This window comes from Sturnus vulgaris, chromosome 6, assembly GCF_052056855.1.
Source record: "Sturnus vulgaris isolate bStuVul1 chromosome 6, bStuVul1.hap1, whole genome shotgun sequence".
Lineage (NCBI taxonomy): Eukaryota > Metazoa > Chordata > Aves > Passeriformes > Sturnidae > Sturnus > Sturnus vulgaris.
This window is the reverse complement of record NC_142248.1, coordinates 12,723,784-12,743,938: the sequence shown is the minus strand read 5'-3', so window position 1 is coordinate 12,743,938 and position 20,155 is coordinate 12,723,784. Positions and strand designations below refer to the sequence as shown.

The following is a 20,155-nucleotide window of genomic DNA, read 5'->3' as shown; positions in this document are numbered from 1 at the left end:
CCTCAGTGTTTAATAGGTGGAACTGGCTTTTAGGAATCCTGTATCAGTAAGACCAGAGGGAAAGATGGAACAAGGTAGATGATCTTGGTGGAAGAGCTCAGCTTAGGGAGCTTGCAGACAAACTGGATATACTGAAGTGTGTGAAGCCTGACAGGTTACATCCATAAGTGCTAAGGGAGATGGCTGATGTCATTGCCAGGCCACTCTCAATTGTCTTTAAATGGTCATGACAGCTGAGAGAGCCTCCTGGAAACTGGTAGAGAGCAAATTTAAGTCCTATCCTCAAGAGGAGACATAAAGAAGAATGGGAGAACTACATTCAGCTACTGAACTATTATTCAGCTTTTCCCCAGTCCCTGAGAAGCTGACGTGGAAAATCATGCTGGAAAGTACTTCCAAGTACATGAAGGACAAGAGGATGACTGGGAGTAATTAGCAGGAATTTATAAAATGAAAATCATGCTTGACCAACCTCTGCCTTCCACAATGAGCTGGATGTCTTGCTCAATGAGGGGAGAGCAGTTGATGTTGTTTACTTGGACTTTTGTAAAGCTTTACACGCCATTTCCCATAACTTCAAGCAGATGAAGGATAGGTTAGATAAGGGGATAGTGAGATGGACTGAAAACTGCCCCTGTTCCCAGGCCCAGAGGGTTGTGATCAGCAGCACAGAGTCCAGTTGGAGGCAAATCATTAGTGGTATATCGCTGTATATGGCGAAATACTCAACTTGAAACTATAATCTAATATGCTAATTTAATTACCTCTGTGTTTTCTTACTTCCATTTTTTAATGTAGTCTTTTGGGGATAGGTAAATAAGATTCCTTTATTGACACAGCATCAGCTCTCATGGACAGCTCAGCTTGGTCCATAGCAGTCACTGGTAGGTATTTTATAATTATCAAGAAATCTCAATTAAAATTATGTTTAAGGTCACATTCTGCCCTGAAATGTCAGGAGTTTGTGGACTCTATATAGAAAAGCATCTGCCTTCATTGGCAGCAACTAACAGAACTGGGAGAATTGGGTAAGGAAACAATCAATTACTTCCTGAGGTTTACAACCTATATTTGTTTCTCTTTAAATTGTGATATGCAGCAGGAAAGATGATTTCAGCTTGGCATCAAGCGACATTAGTGGATAGTACCAATGTAATTGGATTCAATTTGATTTTTCTTTGAAATATTCTTTTAATCTAAACTGACTGGAATAATGAATAGACTTCTGTGTTCATATTAATTTTCTGATCTCAATAGTGTTAGATAAGGGTTACCCACTTTGATCTGAGGTAATGCTGCTGTCAGAATTAAACATTGTACTTCTTGCTGGCTTTGTTGTACAAGTCAGCATGAATGTACTTGGAGAATGCCTCAGAGCACAGCTGGATGTTCATCGAGTGTAGCAGCTGCATATTTGATTGAATCAATGGTTTATTTAACCATCCTCGGTAACAAAATGCTAATCACTGATACAATAGCATACTCAAATGAAGAGGGTGCTGCTACTATGTGGTTATTGGCACACATACACCCCGGCCCGGGCCTCCTGATACAGTTTGGTAATGAACTGTGTGACAAATTCTACTTGCAGTTGTTCCTATGAGGGAGGAATTAATTCAGACTTAGACATAACAGCATACCTGTGGGCATCAAGGGGAACATTTGTAAGGACAAAAATGGCAGCATGGAGCAGATAGAGACCCCACGGTGCAGAGGTGCTGCAAGGGGGTGATTATTGTTTGGGGGCAGTGCCTGTCCTGGTGCCTGCAGCCAGCACCCAGCAATAATCACTTCTAAAGCTGTAATCACAGCCACATGGCAGCCCTGTGCCTTTTTTACTGCTTTCTATTCATAGTGCTCGTAACAAGGGCTTAAAGAGCACGATAAAAATATATACTTGAAAAAAACAGACTGTTATAAAATGATTTCTTTTTGGAGGACTGTATTTAGTACATGATGAATCCTGTAGGGGAGGCATGTATGCATTTCCAGTCACTGCTAAGGTTTCAAAACTATTTTAAGAACAGCAGAACCTGGCTGTTGTCATAGTAGCAATAAACCTTTTAATCCCACTTCCTCTGGAGATGAAGCTGTTGTGCACATAATCTGCTTAAAGATTGTCAAGGCTGTTTATGTGACAGGGAGCTAGGGATACAGTATTGAGAAGATGCTACTTGTTGCCCCCGGAAAATTTAGTACTTTTTGTCTACTTTAATAGTGTTTGAGATTTGCTGAGAGACTGATCTTATGACAAACTGGAGAGAGCAGTCATCTGGGAAGCCAGCCTTCATTTATACCAGTGTTTTGGCATTGACAACTTGCCATGGTTAAGTGAAACTGTTCTTAGGTAGTTCCTCAGCAGGGGCTTGCTGATATCATTCTTCTTCCATTCCTTACAGTCTTTGAGGTTCTGAATCAACACTGAGTAGTATTTTTATACTGCTGAATAGTGAACACAACTAAAACTTCCTTGATATATCTGAATAATGCAGATTGACTTATTCTTAAATGTACAACAGGTAGTCGAGGGAAATCCACAGACAACTGAGAAGTTCTTCAGCTGTGTTTTGGAGATTGGTTTAGCTGGGTAAGGAGAGTTTTAAATGTCATGTCAAAACAATCATTATAATAGAATTTGGCATCCTGAACCAAAAATGACGTGAGTGTTTGTTCACATGTATCTAGAACTAAAAGAGGCCTTTCTTCTCACCAGATCAAATTTCTCAGTAATTACTGACATCTGTGCCACTGCCAGTTTATTTGGTGTAGTCTGGTTACAGGACCAGATTGCATAACCCCATGTCCTGCATATAATCAGTGGGCATCTTTTCTTTTCTTTGAGCCAGTATTTCAGTACATATGTACTGAATAATAGCTACAGTTTGGGAATTTTTACTTGTTTGTTTTCCTGTTTGGGTATTTTTACATTGTTTGTTTTCCTGAAGCCTGCATGTTCTATCAGGATGGACACTCAATCTTTAGGAAAAAATCACACTGTAGAATAAATGAAAGAATGTTTCTAAGCTTATTTATTTGCAAATTAAATTTATAGAGGGGCAAATATATATTTTTTGATTATGGATAATTGTTTTCTGCTCATTCCCCTCCTTTCCAGCAGCCCTTAATTCAACATGACATGGAAAGATGTATTAGGCAAACCATTGACTGTTGTGTTGTCATCAGATCTAATTATTCCGCGGGGTGCATTGCTCACTGACTTACTGAGACCAGCATTTGAATCCTGTGCATCTGATCTGCCCTTGCAGGCTGTGGAGATGCTGGCAAGCCCCAGTGTGCTCTAAGGGACAGAGGAGATGTTTCCTTCTTTTCTCTTCCTTCTCACAGCATTGACTTCAGGCTCTATGGAGAGGGAGCACCCCCTCCGGCCCAGGAGGCTGCTGTGGGGGTGAAAGCCCCTTGGACAATCCCCTGTGGTCCCCAGGAGATGTCCTGTGTAGTTTCCTCACCAGAAATGTGATTAGGTGCTGTGGAGGATTGTCTTCCCCACAGAACTCCTTGTGTTACTTTTTAGAGGGGCTTTGCAAATTTTACAGTTTGACACTCTGAGCAAAACCATTTCTTATTTTAGGAAGAGCTTTTGTTTTGAAACATTATTAACATTTAAAAATAGTCATTAATATTTTTTGCTCTTTGCTTTAATCTGAAAGATTCATCACTGTCCTGCTTTGATAGCTTTTTCACCTCAAATATTAAATAGTTTTATAACATGTGTAAGCAGTTTCTTCCTCTTCTTAGGTGGTAAAAAACCCAGTAAAGGGTTGGAGGGGTTTTATAAGTTCATATAAGTCACCTGTCACTACTTGGTATTTATGTTACCCAGTTGATTTCTTAAGGAGTAATCAATCCAGTTTGGGAATAACTCTGTTAAAGGTATCAATTTTTATTTTATTCAGCTGTATTATGCTGAATTAATTGTTTTATTTTGGCTGATGAGTAGATAGAGGCAGAATGGAAAAAGGTACCTCTGTATTCATTAATACCTCTCTCAACGCCTACAGTACTGAGACGTATTATTCTCATTCGTGTCAACAATTTTGGTCACAATTTTGGTAGATATCCTTTTCATGAAGTATTTTAGATCAAAATCTGTAAATCATGTCGTTTTATGTGCAGCTAAACTGAATTCTGCCAAATTGCATGAGATATGGTTAATGCTTACAAAAGTGGGAAAAATTAAATCTTGTGTTTTAATAGGAGAGCAGATTTTATCAATAGTCTCTAAACTCTGCAGGATGAGATCATCATTACGTCAATGTCTTACACAGTGCTGAGTATTTTGACACATGGAACAATGGTGTTTGTCTTTTATTAGAAACAAATTGAATAGCTGGGGACAAATGTTTCCCACCCTGGTGTGGGAATGGTCAGTGCCTCCAGGTGCTGCTTGGTCTTTAGTGGGTTTTTATTTTGTTTTGAGAGAGATGAGACCTCTTTATACTTCATCTTGTAATGATTTTGTATAAAATGTATTTACCCAAGTAGACTTCCTAGATGGTGAAGCACAGAGCTTGCAATGCTACACTGGCTGCTAGACATACCATTGGGCATAAATCAGGGATAAGTGAAAAGGCTGCAAGAAAAAACAGATTGGAGGGTTCTAACACTTTCACAACAGTTAGTGGCATACTGTATGTCTTTTTTAAAAGTCAATTGTTAAAATAATGACCGTTGTTAGCTGGGGATAATAACCTTAAGCTATCTACTAAGAGTCTACAGTGCTGTCTCCCACAACTGATGTGTGAACATTGCATTGTACTTTTGTATCTGTGACTGGAAAAACTAGAAGTAGATACAGCAATCTAAGTATGTGCCTGAGAAGATAAAGTATGTGAAGCTTTATTTTGCAGGGTTTGTACCAAGTAGCAATCTTTTTTAGCCTGAGCAGTTATTTAAAAGCCGTTCTTCCCATTTTAAATTCTAGGATAATGAATTGTCCCTCTTGTGATGCTGAGACAACTTCAAAGAGAGAGTGAAGTAGCTTAATGATTTTTTTTCCTCAAATATTCCCAGGGCTCCTGTTAAATACACTAGAAACTGGAACACCAGTGCTCTGCTTTTAGACAGATACTGAAAGAGTATGATTTTTGTGTCTCCTTTTCAGACTCTCAAAGCTATGAACGTGATGGGAAAACTGCATTTCTGGCTTCTGTGTGCCTCTGAGTGAGAGGAGTAGTTGATTCTCTTTGGCTCAGAGACCTGTGAAGAAGCACAAATATGTCTCACATGAACCATCCTGAGCTTGGCAGCCTCATACTGCCATTTTCCTCTAGTGCTAAAACCAGCAGAGTTGAGTGTGGTGTTGTAGTCAGATGTTGTAGCTCCCACCCATTATGGAAAAGCACAAGAAGTTTCACTTCTACCAGTGCCACTTTCTACGATTTTCCTGCCATCCACAAGAGCAGGAGTGGGTGTTCCCAGTGGTGGCTCCCCTGTTTTGTTCTTAACTAGCCCTATGTTTCCCTCTTTCATGTATCTCACACCCGTATGCAGACTGAAAGGTGGAATAGGGAAAGAACATGCACAAAAGAGCTGGTAGACTTGTCAATTGTGTCTGTCAGTGTAGCATGTACTGCAGTGAGAAGTTTAACACTAATTTTTCCCGATTTAATATGGCTATGAAATAACAAGAGCAACACCATTTGACTGAGACCACAGAAATCACTGGTGTTTTCAAAATTACAATTGCACAGCCAGGCCTTTAGTAATTACAGAAATATTCTTCCAGCTGAGCTGTCTTTCCTAAAACATGCAGAGGACCTGGACATGATTGCAAAACAGTCCTAGAAATACCTTGCCATGTAGTTTTCATCCTTCTTCTTAAACTTAGTTCATAGAATTCACTTTTTTTTATATCAGCATCTTCTCTGAACACTTGTCTAAGTTTCAAACTCTTTCGTAGTCCCTTTATGACAAATGTCCACAACAAAACATTACATTTTCTGTCCAGCAGGGTGGAGGGAGAAGCTGGAGCTACCTTATTCCCTTACTGCTTTTGTGTGATACAGTCTAGCCATGCTTTATTATTTTCCCCTGCTATGTTGTCACTAATTTCTGTCTTAACATGCTATTTCCCCAACACTCCTAAGACTGCTGTTTGCTCTGTGTCCATGTGGACTGAATTCTTGTGGTTTTAATTGTTTTTCTCAGGTATGCTGTTCTGCATTTTTCCCCAGCTGAATTCACTATTGGTGTTTGCCTCTTCCTCCAGTTTGTCTGCAACAGTGGAGTCCAGCAGTGACTAAAGGTAAGAAACTATAGTTCAAGTTAGTCTTGTTGCAGTAGGTCTAGTGATTTTTGCATCATTTTCCCACTGGAATTTTTGTGAGCACACTTTTAATTCCTACTTCTTACTTAATCAAATAATATTTTAAATCAAACCAAGAATAGCAGCAATTCTCATCTATTTGTAGAAACTCCTCTCATGCTACTCCTTATTTTCATTTTACATTGTTATTTCAGTAGTGTCTCCTACCCCCTTTCTGTTGCCAAGATTCTGTCTGTATCCAAGGCAACTTAAATAATTTTGAGAGTAAGACAGTGAGAGGTGATGTATCAATTACTAATATCCAAGTAGATGGCCTCTGTGGCACTCCCTCTGTGCATCATTGTAATTCTGCTTGATTTAAAGTGTTTGGGTGCAGCGTGTACAGTTGTGGAGACAGGGAAGATTCCTCACTAATGAAGACCTGCTGTTTTGTAATGCTGCAGCATGTTCCAGCCTATTCCAGTGCCATGTGCATCACGTGGGATCTGGGCTGACAGCCAGTGCAAATGTTTCTTCAAGGACTTTAGGACATATTCTAATTATGTTTAGATTCTCCCACTCTCTTTTCATCTGAAGGATGTCACTCTGCTCATTTCAAAGTGTGGTGCAAAGTGCTCCATCTGCCAGGCTGAGAGGGGTCTGCTGGTGCACTTGTGTGAGAGGCAGTAGGATGGCTGGCTTTGTGAGCAGCTCTTTAACCTCCAGCTGTGAGAAGTCCCAGGCCTTTGAACACTGTCAGGGCTTGGCCAGCATCCAGCAGTGTTTTCATCCACTGCTGGAGGAGATGTAAAATTTCCTGGAAGAAAGAGCTTTATATTTCTGAGCCTAGCAGGGAAGAAGGAGCAATGGAGTTGTGAGATGAAGCATCTGAAGTTCTTCATAGCTGAAAAAAGCAACATTTTGTAGAGAAAAGTGAAGGAAAAATATATTTTGGAGAGCTCTGCACATGAACACATGTATTCTCCCTCAGTGTGGTATTGAATGTATGTGATGGCATTACAGGATCCTTTTAAGGGGAACTGGAATTGCAAAACAGCGTGCCAGAGTAAAGGCCATTATGCAATACCGTGCACTGGAATGTAATTCTGTGAGGTGAATACAGTGAGCACAGATCCATGTCTGTGTGCTGTGTGGCAAACGAGACTCTGCCTTTCTGTGAGTGTGTAGAACAATTTGAAAGCTTTTGGAAAGATGCAGACTCAGCCTTAAGGACATGTTCCTGTGTAGGGAGGAAGGAGAGAGACATACTTTACTGTCCTTAATTTGCAAGTTCCCCAAAAGCAAACCTGCATTCTTGTCTCTGCCATAGTCTCTGGCCAGACAATCAATGCTAAGTAGCATGGGTTCTTTCCTGGGGAGCCACACGTGATATCACCTCAGACAAAGTAATATCTCAAGGGTGATATTGTTACATCAGATACTTGGCTAATTAATGATTCTTATTGTCTAGGCAAGTGCATTAATTAACTGGATACATAAGAAAGTCTGGGTCAAACATCAGAAAGTCGGCCAGACTCACTTAATCCCTTGTGGCTGCTGGGATCACCCTGCTGTGTGATGTGACCTGAGTAATCGGGGTGTTGAGACTGGCATGTCTCAGTCCTGATTCTGAGTTCAGTAGTGCTCAGCAGCCATTTGCCATCCTGGTGTGGGTGGCAAGTGTGTACAGGAGTAAGTTTTTGTGTGACTTCTGGGGCCAGTGTTACTGATGGAATTGAAGGGAGGGAAGGGGTACCAGGGTTTAAAATTTCTAGCCTGCATGTCCCTAACAGAACACGAGCCACCTTCAAGTGGTGGTACATGGCCCAGTAACTGGTTGCCACTGATTGAGATAACCATTGTGACTGCTTTCAATGGGAGATGAGGTTGTTGCAGCATTTGTTGTTGGATGGATTTTTCTCCTGAGAAAAAAACCAGGAATTTTATATTTTGTTCCTTCTGTCTTGCCCAAACATAAGATTAGGAGAGAGGAAGAGAAACTGAGGTTAGTTCTCTTTGCCTATACATGATTTGTATTGCTGTAAGCTTGCTTACCTCAATTTATATAAGATGAAAGTCAGGCTGTGCTCTTGGGACTGGGTGCACAGGACTGCAGTAGGCGTCTGGCTTGAAGAGGTTTCTTTGTACTTTAATGGGTACTGCAAGGGGTTCCCAAGAGAATTCTTTAGATGAAAGCTGTTTTTTGTGGACAGGCTGCACAGAGTCTCATTATTGCTCTGGCTTTTGCTGCACAGCACATATGTTACTGCAGGGCTGTCAGCCCTTCAGTCGATTTCTACAACGCAATAAAAATAAGTAGATTAACCAAGCAAAGAAGATTAGAGACACTTTGGGGAAGGAAAGGGAAGGGAGGAGGATGAGCAGCAGGGAGTATAAAAAGAGACCACAAGACTGTGATTGTCAGACGTCCTGGTGCATGTTGCAAAGGGTGGCTTTCTTTGTCCCTTTTGGGTTTGGGTTGGGCAGACTGAATAGAACTGATCCTGACACCATGTCCAAAGAGAAACTGGAGTCACTGGTCAAGAACATGGAGATCATGCTCTCCGAGGTAGAGCAGCTGAAGATCCACTGCACCAAGCAGACGGAGGAGGTGAACCAGGTGGTACAGGAGCTGCGCCGAGAGAACAGGGAGCTGATAGAGAAGTACGAGCTCATCTGTCAGGACCTGAAGGAGGCCAAGGAGGCCATTGCCCAGCTGCAGGACACCAAGTTTGCCTTTGAGGCAAAGGAGCGGCAAGCACAGAAGCTCAACCGGCAGCTGTGAAGTGGCAGGAAGGAGAAGCAAGAGATTTCTTACCCTGATCTAAGAGAAAACAGAAACCTTCAACTGCTGCAACTGAAAATCCCTGGATGGTAAAAGCAACCCTTTTCCTTTCTCCTCAGACTAAACCTGTGTGCTGGAAAAAATCAGCTCTGTGGAGGCAAGATCTCAGGCGCAGCTGGAATTCTACCCCAGAAGGCTCCTTTGTTAGTGACTAAAGACCTCATCATGCTGGGAGAGAAATCTCATTCCAGAATCCCTTGTCAGAGATCTGAGGCATATGGAAACAGCTGCCAGGATCTGGGCACCTTCTCATGCCCTATAGGGGTTGCACAAGGACAGAGCCTGGGAAAAGAACTGTCACTGCCTTGAGCCACAGGAGAGAGCTGTGCCGCGAGAGTCTGCTGAGATGGAGAGAAGGATCATCGTCTTGACAGCCCCTGTTGCTCTGTTTTGTTGCTGACTTTTCTCTGCTGGGCAGCGAGGCTGTAATGCTGTCCCTAGTAGGGTGTCAGCTTCCTTGCTGCCTGATGCTGGAAGACATCAGCAAGAGCTTATGTCGTGCCTCATGCTTCCAAGTACTTTCTATCAAGGGCAGGTTGTTCCAAAGGATCTTTTAATGCAATTACAGTCAGTGTTGTCCTCTTCCAATTCCAAAGTGAAGTATAAGAACTGGAAAGGTTTCTGTCTCGATTTCCATTTCAATAGCGTTAAATCCTAATGACTCTGTGTTTAGTATGCTAGAGTTAAAACCTCTGCTGAATATAACACTTTTTTAACCAAAGAGCTATGTTTTGGCACTGGATTTACTTTTTTTTAGCGGAAGTAATGTGTATAAATGGACCAGGAATTACGAGGGATAAATGTATGTGGGCGTGGGGGTGAGAATTGCTTGTCAGAGGTTTTGCTTTCAACTTTTCTCTCTGCTTCTGCATCTCTGAAGCAGCATTTGTGGTAGTCAGTGCCAAGCCCAGCTAAGAGCAGGTGACTTTAGACTCCACAGTGAATAGCATGAGATCTCTGGGGGGGAGTGTGGAAAGAGTGCTGAGAGAAAAAGCCTGAATGTTTAAATGGAGAATAGTTGGAATAGTTCCAGGAGGATCTTTCTTCATGTTGGCTGTGATGTAGCCAACTTCTTTCTTCCGTCCAAAGCTTTGCTGTATTGTTATCTCTGCCTGGCAAGCTCCCTATTCCCAGCAAGGGCTGCTGCTTGTGAGAAGCAGAGAAGCTGTTTCCATTGCTGGCAGCCTCAGGGTGTGTGTGGCACCAGGAGCCCAGGTACACTCTGTGGGGGGACAGGGAGTCAGCTCGGTGGGAAGGGAAACCTGGCTGCTTTGGTTTCCCTAAAGGTTTGGGCAGAATAGTTCAGCAAGACTTTATCTTAGGACTTGGTCCAGCCATGGTGAAAATAACCATGTCAATCACTACAAAATACTGAGATCAGGCCTAGAATTAGCTGGTTCCTTCTCTGCCCTCTTCTCTGCCCTATCAGTCTATGCCTAGTCCAAAGCCTTTGGAAATGCAGATCTTGACTGAGCTCTGGGCAAGACCTTCTGAGCAAAGGGCTGATGTTTTGAGTGGCATCCATGGGGAACACATTTTTTGGTTTTGTTTCATGTGATAACATGTTCTGTTAAATATGTGTGATTTAGACTTTCATTTTTTTGCTATTTTGGTTAGAGCAGATTTGATTATCCAGAAAACATTTGGGAGTTTAGAGACTGTCCTTTATGTTTTCAAATGTTATTGAATACAAATGGCCAGCCTTGACCCTTTGCTCCTTGCTCACCAGTGACAGCTTGGGGAGCACAAGAAATCAACATTAATCATTGTATTTGTTTGTATAAGAACTAAAAATGTTTTCCCTTGGAATAAGTTCTTTAGCTCAAATCTGCTTACCACTTGTGATTTCTTTTAATTTTTATAATCATTAAAATGTATAACCAAAATAAAAGGAAAACAAACAGCTGAGGGAGTCTGTTCTAAATAAGATAAGGTATTGCCTCATTTAATGCATGTATATGTTACTTTTTGAGTGTATGTGTTTATGTTTGCTGAATATAATTACCCTGTTTAAATCCTGTGCATCAAGGAGTGGACAAACAGAGACCCTCCAGATCCCTCTGTGTTCACAGGTTAATCTTTCTAAATGAGATTCTCTGTGTGGCTGCCAAGTTTGCCCTACGCAATATTTAAATCCATGATACAGGAAAAGAAAATGGGATTGCAGTGTCCTTATGATCAGTTTCTTAATTAGTATGACTCAAAGTGTCTATTTTTAAGGAAAGCTGTTAGAATGATTTCCTGTAAATAACCTAAGATTTGGGGTGAGAGATCAGAAAAACTAGAGGTGCTATCCAATACTAGAAAAAATTAACACCACTTCCCTTCCAATAGACTCAGTTGTGCCCTGGTTTTACATGACTTGTACTCAGGAGTAGTTGGGCTGGTGTACAAACAACGTTCATTCCATTACACATAGTTCCTCTGGGTTTTTTTTGCAGGCAAATCTTTGTGTATCCAAGAATAGTTTTAGCAATGGAATAGTGCCTTCACTTGTATCCTGAGGTGCAGTGTACTGGAGTGCCTTTCACAACACAGTTTGCACAGAATTAGTCACAGCACTTTGAAGTTGTTTTTTTGCATTTTGAATACCGACATTATCATTACATGCTGCTTTTCTTCTTTAAACGGCCTAAGGATGAAGAGCTGAAACTTGGTGTAGCACTATCAGCTTGTTTAGAAAGCTGGCCTGAATAAAAGTCTCGCCTGATTTGGGTGAGAATCAAAATAAATATGAAGTGACAGGCTTGCCATTTCACTCATCTTGGAAATGGATGAAGAGAGGTATCCAATTATTTGAATACAAAGAGTAAATTTATTTGAAGGCTCTCTTGGAGAGCACAGCACAGGAATTGGCTCAGTTGTCAAGAAGGGACTAAGAGAGAGAATCCTGCCAGACCAAGTGCCTGTGAGTTGCTCTGTTCCTGGAGCAGATTATACTGAAATACTGATGACTGCACTGGTTTCCATGGTTCTGAGCTGCATTATGTGAAAGTGTCCAAGAAGGGAGACAAGGTAGTAATGAAGTTGATACCTCCTTGTTCTCTTGCATTGCTGACTCCAGTGGCTGCGTGCTGGCAAACCGCAATAAAATCAGCTCTGCTTGTAGCTGTATCTATACAAAAGTTGTACAGTTCCTCTGCAACATCCTCAGCACCTGAAAGAGTTCATGTGTGGCCAGTGCAGCAGAGATAAACCAATGCAGATACACTGCAAAAGGATAACGGTCTGTGATGCAGTTAACTTGTACAGTAGAGCCCATCGGTGTGTAACACACTTTCCACCCTTCCTCTAAGGACTTTGTAATGTCTCCTGAACATGAAATTGAGCTGCTTTTCCTGAAGAGTTGACAGGATTCGTTCTGTACACTGAGCAGCTGTCATTCAGAGGACTAAATGACACACCTATCCTGCAATAGTGAGTGGGAGTCTGAGAAGAATGGAGTTATTGGTGCACTATTCAAAAGAGTTCAGTTGAAAAAAAGTTTGAAAAAAGCTCAGTTCAGGTTGAATCAAAACTTATTGTACTGTAAATTCTTTAAAATAAGTTAAAAAATCAATATGTCAAAAGATTTATTTTTTTTCAGAGTAAGCTGAAGCCTCCAATTTTCAAACCCTTGTGCAGCTGATGGAGAGAGATGCCATAATGTCCCCAGTAGCAGTGGACTTGATTTGACATCCCAGAGACCCTTATTTCTTTTCCTTCTTATTCAGCCATCAACACACTTTCTAGGATGTAAGATTACTGTTCAGTATTATCCTGTGCTCCGAGATATTTGAGCATATCCCCTGGGAAAAATGCAAGTAGTAATGGCTGTTCATTTCCCTTGATTAGGCCACTGCTCTTATCTAAGAAACTGGACATTATTCTGAAAGCAAAGCAAGGTACATGTCCTATTTTTAAGCAGGTGACCCAGACATAATCACAGCACCCCAGATCCCCGCTCTTTGGCTAAATGGTAAAGTGAGCAATCAAGAACACCAGTTTGTAATATGACTATGCCACGGTTTCCTGATCACAGTAGTGTCTTGAGAGGTTCAGATTATGAAACCAAACTGAACACAGATTCTTCTCTTCCTTGCATGAATGCCCAAGCTTCTCTTCTGGAAGCTTTGTGAGTCCTGCATGAATTTTTTGGTTGCTGCTCTGGGGGAGAAGACAGGAGGTAGAAAAGTTAGGTGTTAAGTTCCCCCTGAGGAAGCAGCAAGGTGTTTAGGTTTTATTTCTCAGTAATTAATTTCTCTGAAGTCAAGTCTGTTTTGCCCATGACAGTAACCAGTGAGTAGTAATCTTCCTGTATTTATGATGTTTGACAAGTTTTTCCATCAGTTTTTCTGTTGTGTTGAGGATGAGGAGTGATAGAGCATCTTGGTGAGCATCTGCTGACCAGCTAAGTGCTGCAGTGCTGTGTTAACCAGCCATAACTAGCTAGACTGGAGCCCTGTCCAGTAAAGCTTGCAGATCTTTAGATAGCCTTTGGAAATAGCCTCTGGCAGTAAGGAATCCTGGTAGTTTATTCCCATGAAAGGTATAACAAAAGAGAAAGCAGAAGTTTTACTGCTGGCCTCTGGCCATGTAACTGTTGAAATCCCAATGTTGCAGCTCCTGTAGAGGTCGATCCTTGCCAGAAGCACTTCAGTGATCAGGCTAGAAGGGATATCATCTTCAGCAGCACCCATTCACTATGCACTCATCTCAACTGTTTCTTCTTGACCTCATCTGGGACACCCAGATGCCAGGCCAGCCACTGGACACACCTAGTGGCAAGAGGTCCTGCTGTGTTTATTCTATAGTCAGTGTCTTACCAAGAGATGAGAATGGTCTTGAATCAGTGGATTATCTTGTTTTCACTAAAAGGTAAGTGATGAAAACAATTTCAACACAAGGATCATGTCCTTTCTCTCAGAGGAAAGGTACATATGCAAAACTTTCTGTGAAACCACAGGGCAAAGGTTTATTTGCATTGCCTTTTTTTGAGTAAGAACTAGCCTCAAGCTCAAATCCTACACTAACAGCTTCTGATTTTGTCACATCTCTGCTGGAACCAGGAAATATGAGCAGATTATTCTTTCCTTTCTTTTTCATAAAAGAAATTTAATTGATGTTTTATGTTGCTTAGTTGTGGTAAAAGTCTGGTCACTTCTTTTTTTTATTTCAGCATATGAGGAGCTCATCTATTAAGTCTGTATGGGGTTAAAATTAATCCAGATGTGTTTACACAATATCTGCTTTAATGCAGTAGGCACAGCTGTTTTTTGGATGTATCCTGGCTAGATTCCAATGTGAGCAGTCATATTTTCCCTGTCTCTGTACTCCCTCGCAGTTTATCAACAGGAACACAAGAACTACAAGAACATTATTAAGCTTGGTATTTAAAAAAAACATTAATTGAGGATCCCACTGCCATGAGAGGCATTTAATGATTGGGTATTTATAAATTGATTTGAAGTTGTGGGGAGTTTTGCCTTCTAGTTTTTGAATCTCTGGGATTGGATTTCAAGCTTTTTCTTGCCAATGGGCTAAAAGCTTTGAACTGATCTGAGAGTTTGGTTTATTCATAGAAGGCCACGGGTTCAGGTGTTGGTTTGACCAAATAACATGAAGCTTAGGATAAAAGGTGACACCTAGCAGGATGGCATTAGCCAGTGACTAAGTACAGGTGGAAAAAAAAATCATGTGCTCATGTAACCACTTTCTGATGCAAAAAGAGGGACCACAGATTGGCCCAAAGCCCAGATTTATTTTTCTTAAAAGAAAATTTGAGTCTAAAGAGGCAGGACAATAATTTCTATATTAACAATGTCCAATTTTTGTTTCTCCTGACATAGGTAGTCATGCAACTGCACCACCATTAGATGTTCTTCTGGGGTGTATTGTGTCTTTCAGTATCTTGTGGTTCCCCCCTGCTTTGTGGAGGTGTTGTCATTTTGTACTGGGTTTCCTGTTAGGGCTTATCCTTGTTTATTGTGGCAGAGTTAGCTTTGACAGGAAAGTACAGGATTGCTTTTGCTTGTGGAAAAGATGTGACTTTTATTTGAACTCTGTCCCCTGTGAGATGAGTAATGGTAGGATTTGAGAACTGTGTACCTTTCATGGCTAGCTGCTGGACAGGGATTGAACAGCAGGGATGAAGAGAGCCATATCCCTGGAATAAAATAGCTTCTGTGTCTGATGCATGTACAAGTCTGCTAGAAACTTCCATCTGGAGCTGTGCACATCTAGGCTTGTCACAGTTGGCAAGGATATTGTCCCTTTTGATTATCCAAAGCAGCAGCATGGCCAAGAAGACAGTAGTGATACCAGTTGTGGAGATTTCATTGCACATCTTGATATCTTCCATGGAAGATCCAACGTGTGGAGTTACCTGAAGGTAGAAGCTTCATCTTGCCTTTGACAAACAGAGTTGTCTCTCTTATGGTTACAAATGAACTCAAAAATGATTAAAAAGGACTCTAAAACTGAAAGGCAAAACATAAAAGACCAACGCAAACTTAAAACTTTAAAGCTGTTCTTATAATCTAGGAAATCTTGCTCATAATATTAAATAGGGTTTGAAATGCTGGTAGCTATTATAATTGCTGGACCAGAATCTATTTTTTTAGATTTGCGGTCTCTGTATTTCAGTATTTATTTGTTTTATACTAAGCAGAGGACAAAATCAATGGGGGGCAGATTTATCTGTTTGCAAAATAAAACAACAGCAACACATAAGTTGTTATGCAATGTTTTCTCTAGTATCCACATGATTAAAAACACAAGTTTTTCCTTGTAATGCATCCAACTAGATTCCTTTTCCTTTAACAGTTTTTATGTTGTTAAATTGTTCCTTCACAGGAATTTTCAGGGGGTTTCTGAATTGCATGGCATTTGTTAGAGGAAAAAAACAGAGAAACTTGTACTGCCATTGTCTTTGGTTAAATTCAGGTCTGTATCCAAATTGCTGCTATTTTCAGATTTTAAGGGTCTGCTTAACTTTGCCTAGACCCAAATCTAGCTATGAATTTTATTTAAGTTCAAAGTTTATTTTGTCAGAAGCTTATTTGTGAACTGTGATTCAGTCTGTAGTTTTAAAGTAAATGTAAAGTTAAATCTTTTTTTTTTTTTTTCAGAGTTAAGAACTTAGTGAAAATGAATACTGAAGGGATCTGTGGATAGCTGTCTCTCTTTTGATATGATGCCTACAGCTAAAATAAAACTAATTACAAAGGGCTCCACCCCTGCAAAAACTTTAGGCACAGTTTAGGGCTCATGTGTGTGCTCACACACAGAGTACAGAAGCTAGAAACAATTCCAAGGCAGGCGTGCCTCTGTGCGTGCTTACGACGCTGGCTTTCCAAAGCAAAAGTGAAAACTCCTGTGAAGAAACTGAGAAGCTGAAGGGGTTAAATGAAATACAACTCTGCTTTTCCTGTGCAGTAAGGATTAGTAACCAAACAGAAGCGGGAGAGAAGAGCCCTGAAGTGCCACTGTTTCAACAAGAACGATTGGAAAGTGGCTTCTGGAGCTTGACTACAGAGCGTCTCCAACTTTTGTGCTCACCTGTCACAGGCACATGCAGAAGGTAGGGCTTGACTTCGTGTTCGGGGCTGTCTCCCGATCCCCCTACCTGCATATCTATTCTCTATTATCTTTTCAGTGCTGTTAAACTCTTTTTCATTTCCCACCCTTTTTTATTCCTTTCAATTAAAAGAGTACAGAGGGGGAGAGGAGAGACCAGAGTCCTTATGACTACAAAATTTCATTTCTCAGCAGGGAGGGGAGAAGATGCTCCGTGAGTTTGGCGAACACGCGTCCCTTTGACGCGCAGCGAATCCCAGCGGGGCTCCATGTGCCCGCAGTGCTGTTCCCGCTCTCGGTGCTGCTCCTGCTCGGCGGCGGGGGGAGCAGGGAGGGAGGTGTCCGGGAAGGTGTCCGGGAAGGTGTCCGGGAAGGTGTGAGGGGATAAGGGGAGAGCCCGCCGGGATCACACACGCTCTGTCAGCGCACGGGGTGCCAGGCAGAGACAGCGGGACTGCACGAACGGAGTTCTGACACACGGGAATAAAAGCCTGGCTGGGTGCTACGGCTCTTGTAGCCCCTGAGCGCCATCCCTGGAGAGCTCCGCTGTGCCAGCAGGTGCTGAGGGCAGGGTGTGGCCGTGCATCACCCCGGTGCTGCTGTGTGAGGGAGCTGGAGGCAGGCCCGGCCAAACCACGCCGTCAGAGCCACCAAAGCTGTCTGTGAAGGAACGGGAGCTTTTGGGACCCCACACCTGAGGGAGGATAAGGTGCGAGGCAGGCCTGGCCAAACCACGCCGTCAGAGCCAGCAGAGCTGTGAAGGAATGGGAGTTTTTGGGACCCCACAGCCGAGGGAGGATGAGGTGTGAGGCAGGCCAAGGCGGTGGCTGCAGGGATCTGGGGAGCTGTCCTGGCACGGAGCAGGTAATGGTCTGGAAGCAATGTGGAGGGCAGCAGATTTGCCTGGAGCACCGGGTGCTCCCTGTGGGTGGGGGATCAGGTGGGAGTAGGGGAGCAGTGATTTGAAACTGAATTTCAAAGCTTTGATGAAGGTTTTGTTAGCTTTGAATGGAGTCCCTAGGACTAGGAATAGCTAGTATTAGTACAGGAGTTTAGTGAGGTGATGTTCGGATCTGTCTGCAGGGACCTTAAAGTGAGTTTGTAAACACCCTTGTTTGTTACTTTGGAAAGTGACTACACAAACACATTTACCCTTTCTACATTGTACTTATGAGGTCCTTTAATAGCTCCTTTGTAAACTGGCTTGCAGCTTATATATTTTTATCCTGGCTTCTCAGAGATGTGCCACACGCTTTAATGTCAGAGCATTCTCAGTCTCTGCAGACAGAGCAGCCAGCAAAGCCATTCTTTCCAAGGTGCAGTGTGAGGATGAGCCAATGTGCTACACAGCCTCCCTCTGGCCTTCCAGGATGAATGTTCTGCTCTTACAGGGAGCAAAGGGAGGTGTTTGTGATGGGGAACACGGGTGGATAAAGTCACCGAGTGTCTTTGGTATGGCACTAACTTAAACTAATATTTGTTCATGTCAATGAATTAATTGGCTGATAAAAGGAAAAAAATTAAAGAAGAGCAAATTTGCTATCTCTGGAAGTTTTGTGCTCTTTTGTCTGTCCAGTGTGAGATAATTAAGACTTCTATTTTGGGCCTGTTTTCAGGTTCTTATAGACTGTGAAGTGTCCTGACACCTTAAAGTTGTTCGGTTTTGAAATATCTTTTTCCATGTGTTTAAGCGCTTGATAGCATCACAGAAATGCTGGGGTTGGGATAGTTTCTTTTAGCATTTGCTTATTCCGAATCTGTTTGTTAGTCAACAATCCACTCTGAATGTAGCCTTTGATAGAAGGTGTGTGATGAGGGATTTGAGGTGATTTTCAAGCAAGGATGTAGAGCTTTGTTTGCTGGTCTCTATACGTATTTATGTTAAAAAGAATATTAGGCAAAAAACCAAAATTGTCTCAATTTTAAGGGAAAGTAGCCAGCACTGTGTAAAGAACTTAGGGAATGGATGATCTCAAATGTTGCTGTTCAGTATATGCAGTAACTTCCAATGCAGATCACTTCCCTTTGGCTTTGGGATGGGCTCTCTCAGATCCAGCTGCTTACCAGCTTGGTAAAGGAGAATGCAGGTAGATCTCACCTGATCTAGCTGCTTCAGGGATTAATTGCCTCTCAAATTAGGCACCAAGATTCTTTTGGAGTCTAGGTGAATGGCCATGTCCAGACTTGCTAAAAGGATTGAGGAAACAGGAAAGCAGCTAGGCTGTTGCAACTGGTTTTCTTGGTAGCATTTTTTGAGTCAAAGGTGCAAAGTTTATTATTTTTGTTCTGTTGAAATAGGAAACCTGAGAGAAAAAAACCCCAAACCCTCTGATCTTGATTGTGGACCCCTTTTTCTGAATATAATGTAAATAAGGCAAAATACTGTTCTGTGCCTCATGACATATAGAGCTTAGGCTATTAGAAGGCTTTCTCTTTGTTCAGTGGGGACCTTAAATGTTAATAAAATGTTAACCATTTCATTCATTCATCTATGTACCTAGTGACTTAGAATACACAGCAAACAAATAGCTTTTTTTGTAAGAAAATAGGAGCTCTGTTTTGTATGAGAACAGTACCTAGAATACACAGGAGGAAATTACAGTAGTCCTCACAATTAGCATTACAGGCTCATATCAGCTGGATGAGGGGGGAAATGTTTCCCTGGTGGCATTTTGATGCTCAGTGAACGCCAGAAGAAATAGGTTGCTTTGCTTTAGATCTGTGGGAAGGCTGATACAGAAGTGCTGTATGCCCTGCAGTGTACCTGGCACAGCTACTGAGCCCAGGCAGTGATGGATGATTGCTTGGATTCAGGACAGTCAGTTGCAGTTATGCCCACTGTATGATGGACTTGTCAAAAGGACTTATTTCTCTCAAAATGATGCTCTGCTGGATACAGCTCCACAGGCTCATTTTTTAGCACTCCTGGACCTGAACTGTGATTTGTTGTGGTCCAGTCTTGTCTTGGATAATGAATAATAAGGGTTGCTAGATGTTGGGGAAGGGACTTTAATATAAAAGTACTTGAGTGGGTGTCTACTCATATGCATAGCCTATGATCAAATAATTTGTTTACACTTTCTCACACAGTAATAAGCTCACCTTCCTGACATGCAGACGTGATGTATAGGAAACAAGTGCCATCCACGGATTGTTTATTTCTCTGCCTAGCCCTTAAAGGAATAATTGGAGGCTCTGGTTTGGGCATCTGTGGGAGAAACCAGTTTCAGAGCAAAGAACAAAATTATTTTTAGATCATATCACACCGTTGTCATTTTGCTGTGATCACACCGTCGAGCATGTGCTTCCTTTGAGAGCTCTCCAGGCACTGCAGTGTGATCACACCCTCCTAAGATCATTTTTTATGAAGTTAATTTTTAGTGACAGATGAAAGATGCTATGGCCAGTATTCTCAGAGACAGCAGCCTCAATTCCACTAGCACATATTCTCCCTCCTAAATTTGTTAATCTGAAGTTCTGGTTTGTGA

General features: G+C 41.8%; 1 protein-coding gene across 5 annotated transcripts in view; it reads left to right on the top strand.

The window, feature by feature from the left end:
• The first annotated feature begins 6,032 nt into the window (after positions 1-6,032).
• Positions 6,033-20,155, top strand: part of PAPLN (papilin, proteoglycan like sulfated glycoprotein) — a 57,674-nt gene continuing 43,551 nt past the window's right edge. Inside the window, exons 1-2 of one of the 5 annotated variants that reach the window (XM_088167024.1) lie at positions 6,034-6,265; positions 16,527-16,671. In XM_088167024.1, coding sequence (XP_088023150.1) covers positions 16,663-16,671 — 9 coding nt within the window. In that variant the 5' untranslated portion in view covers positions 6,034-6,265; positions 16,527-16,662. Of the gene's footprint in view, positions 6,266-8,722; positions 10,326-16,526; positions 16,672-17,434; positions 17,532-20,155 lie in introns of those variants that run through there. The other 4 variants (XM_088167023.1, XM_088167026.1, XM_088167025.1 and 1 more) reach the window with 4 other exon arrangements.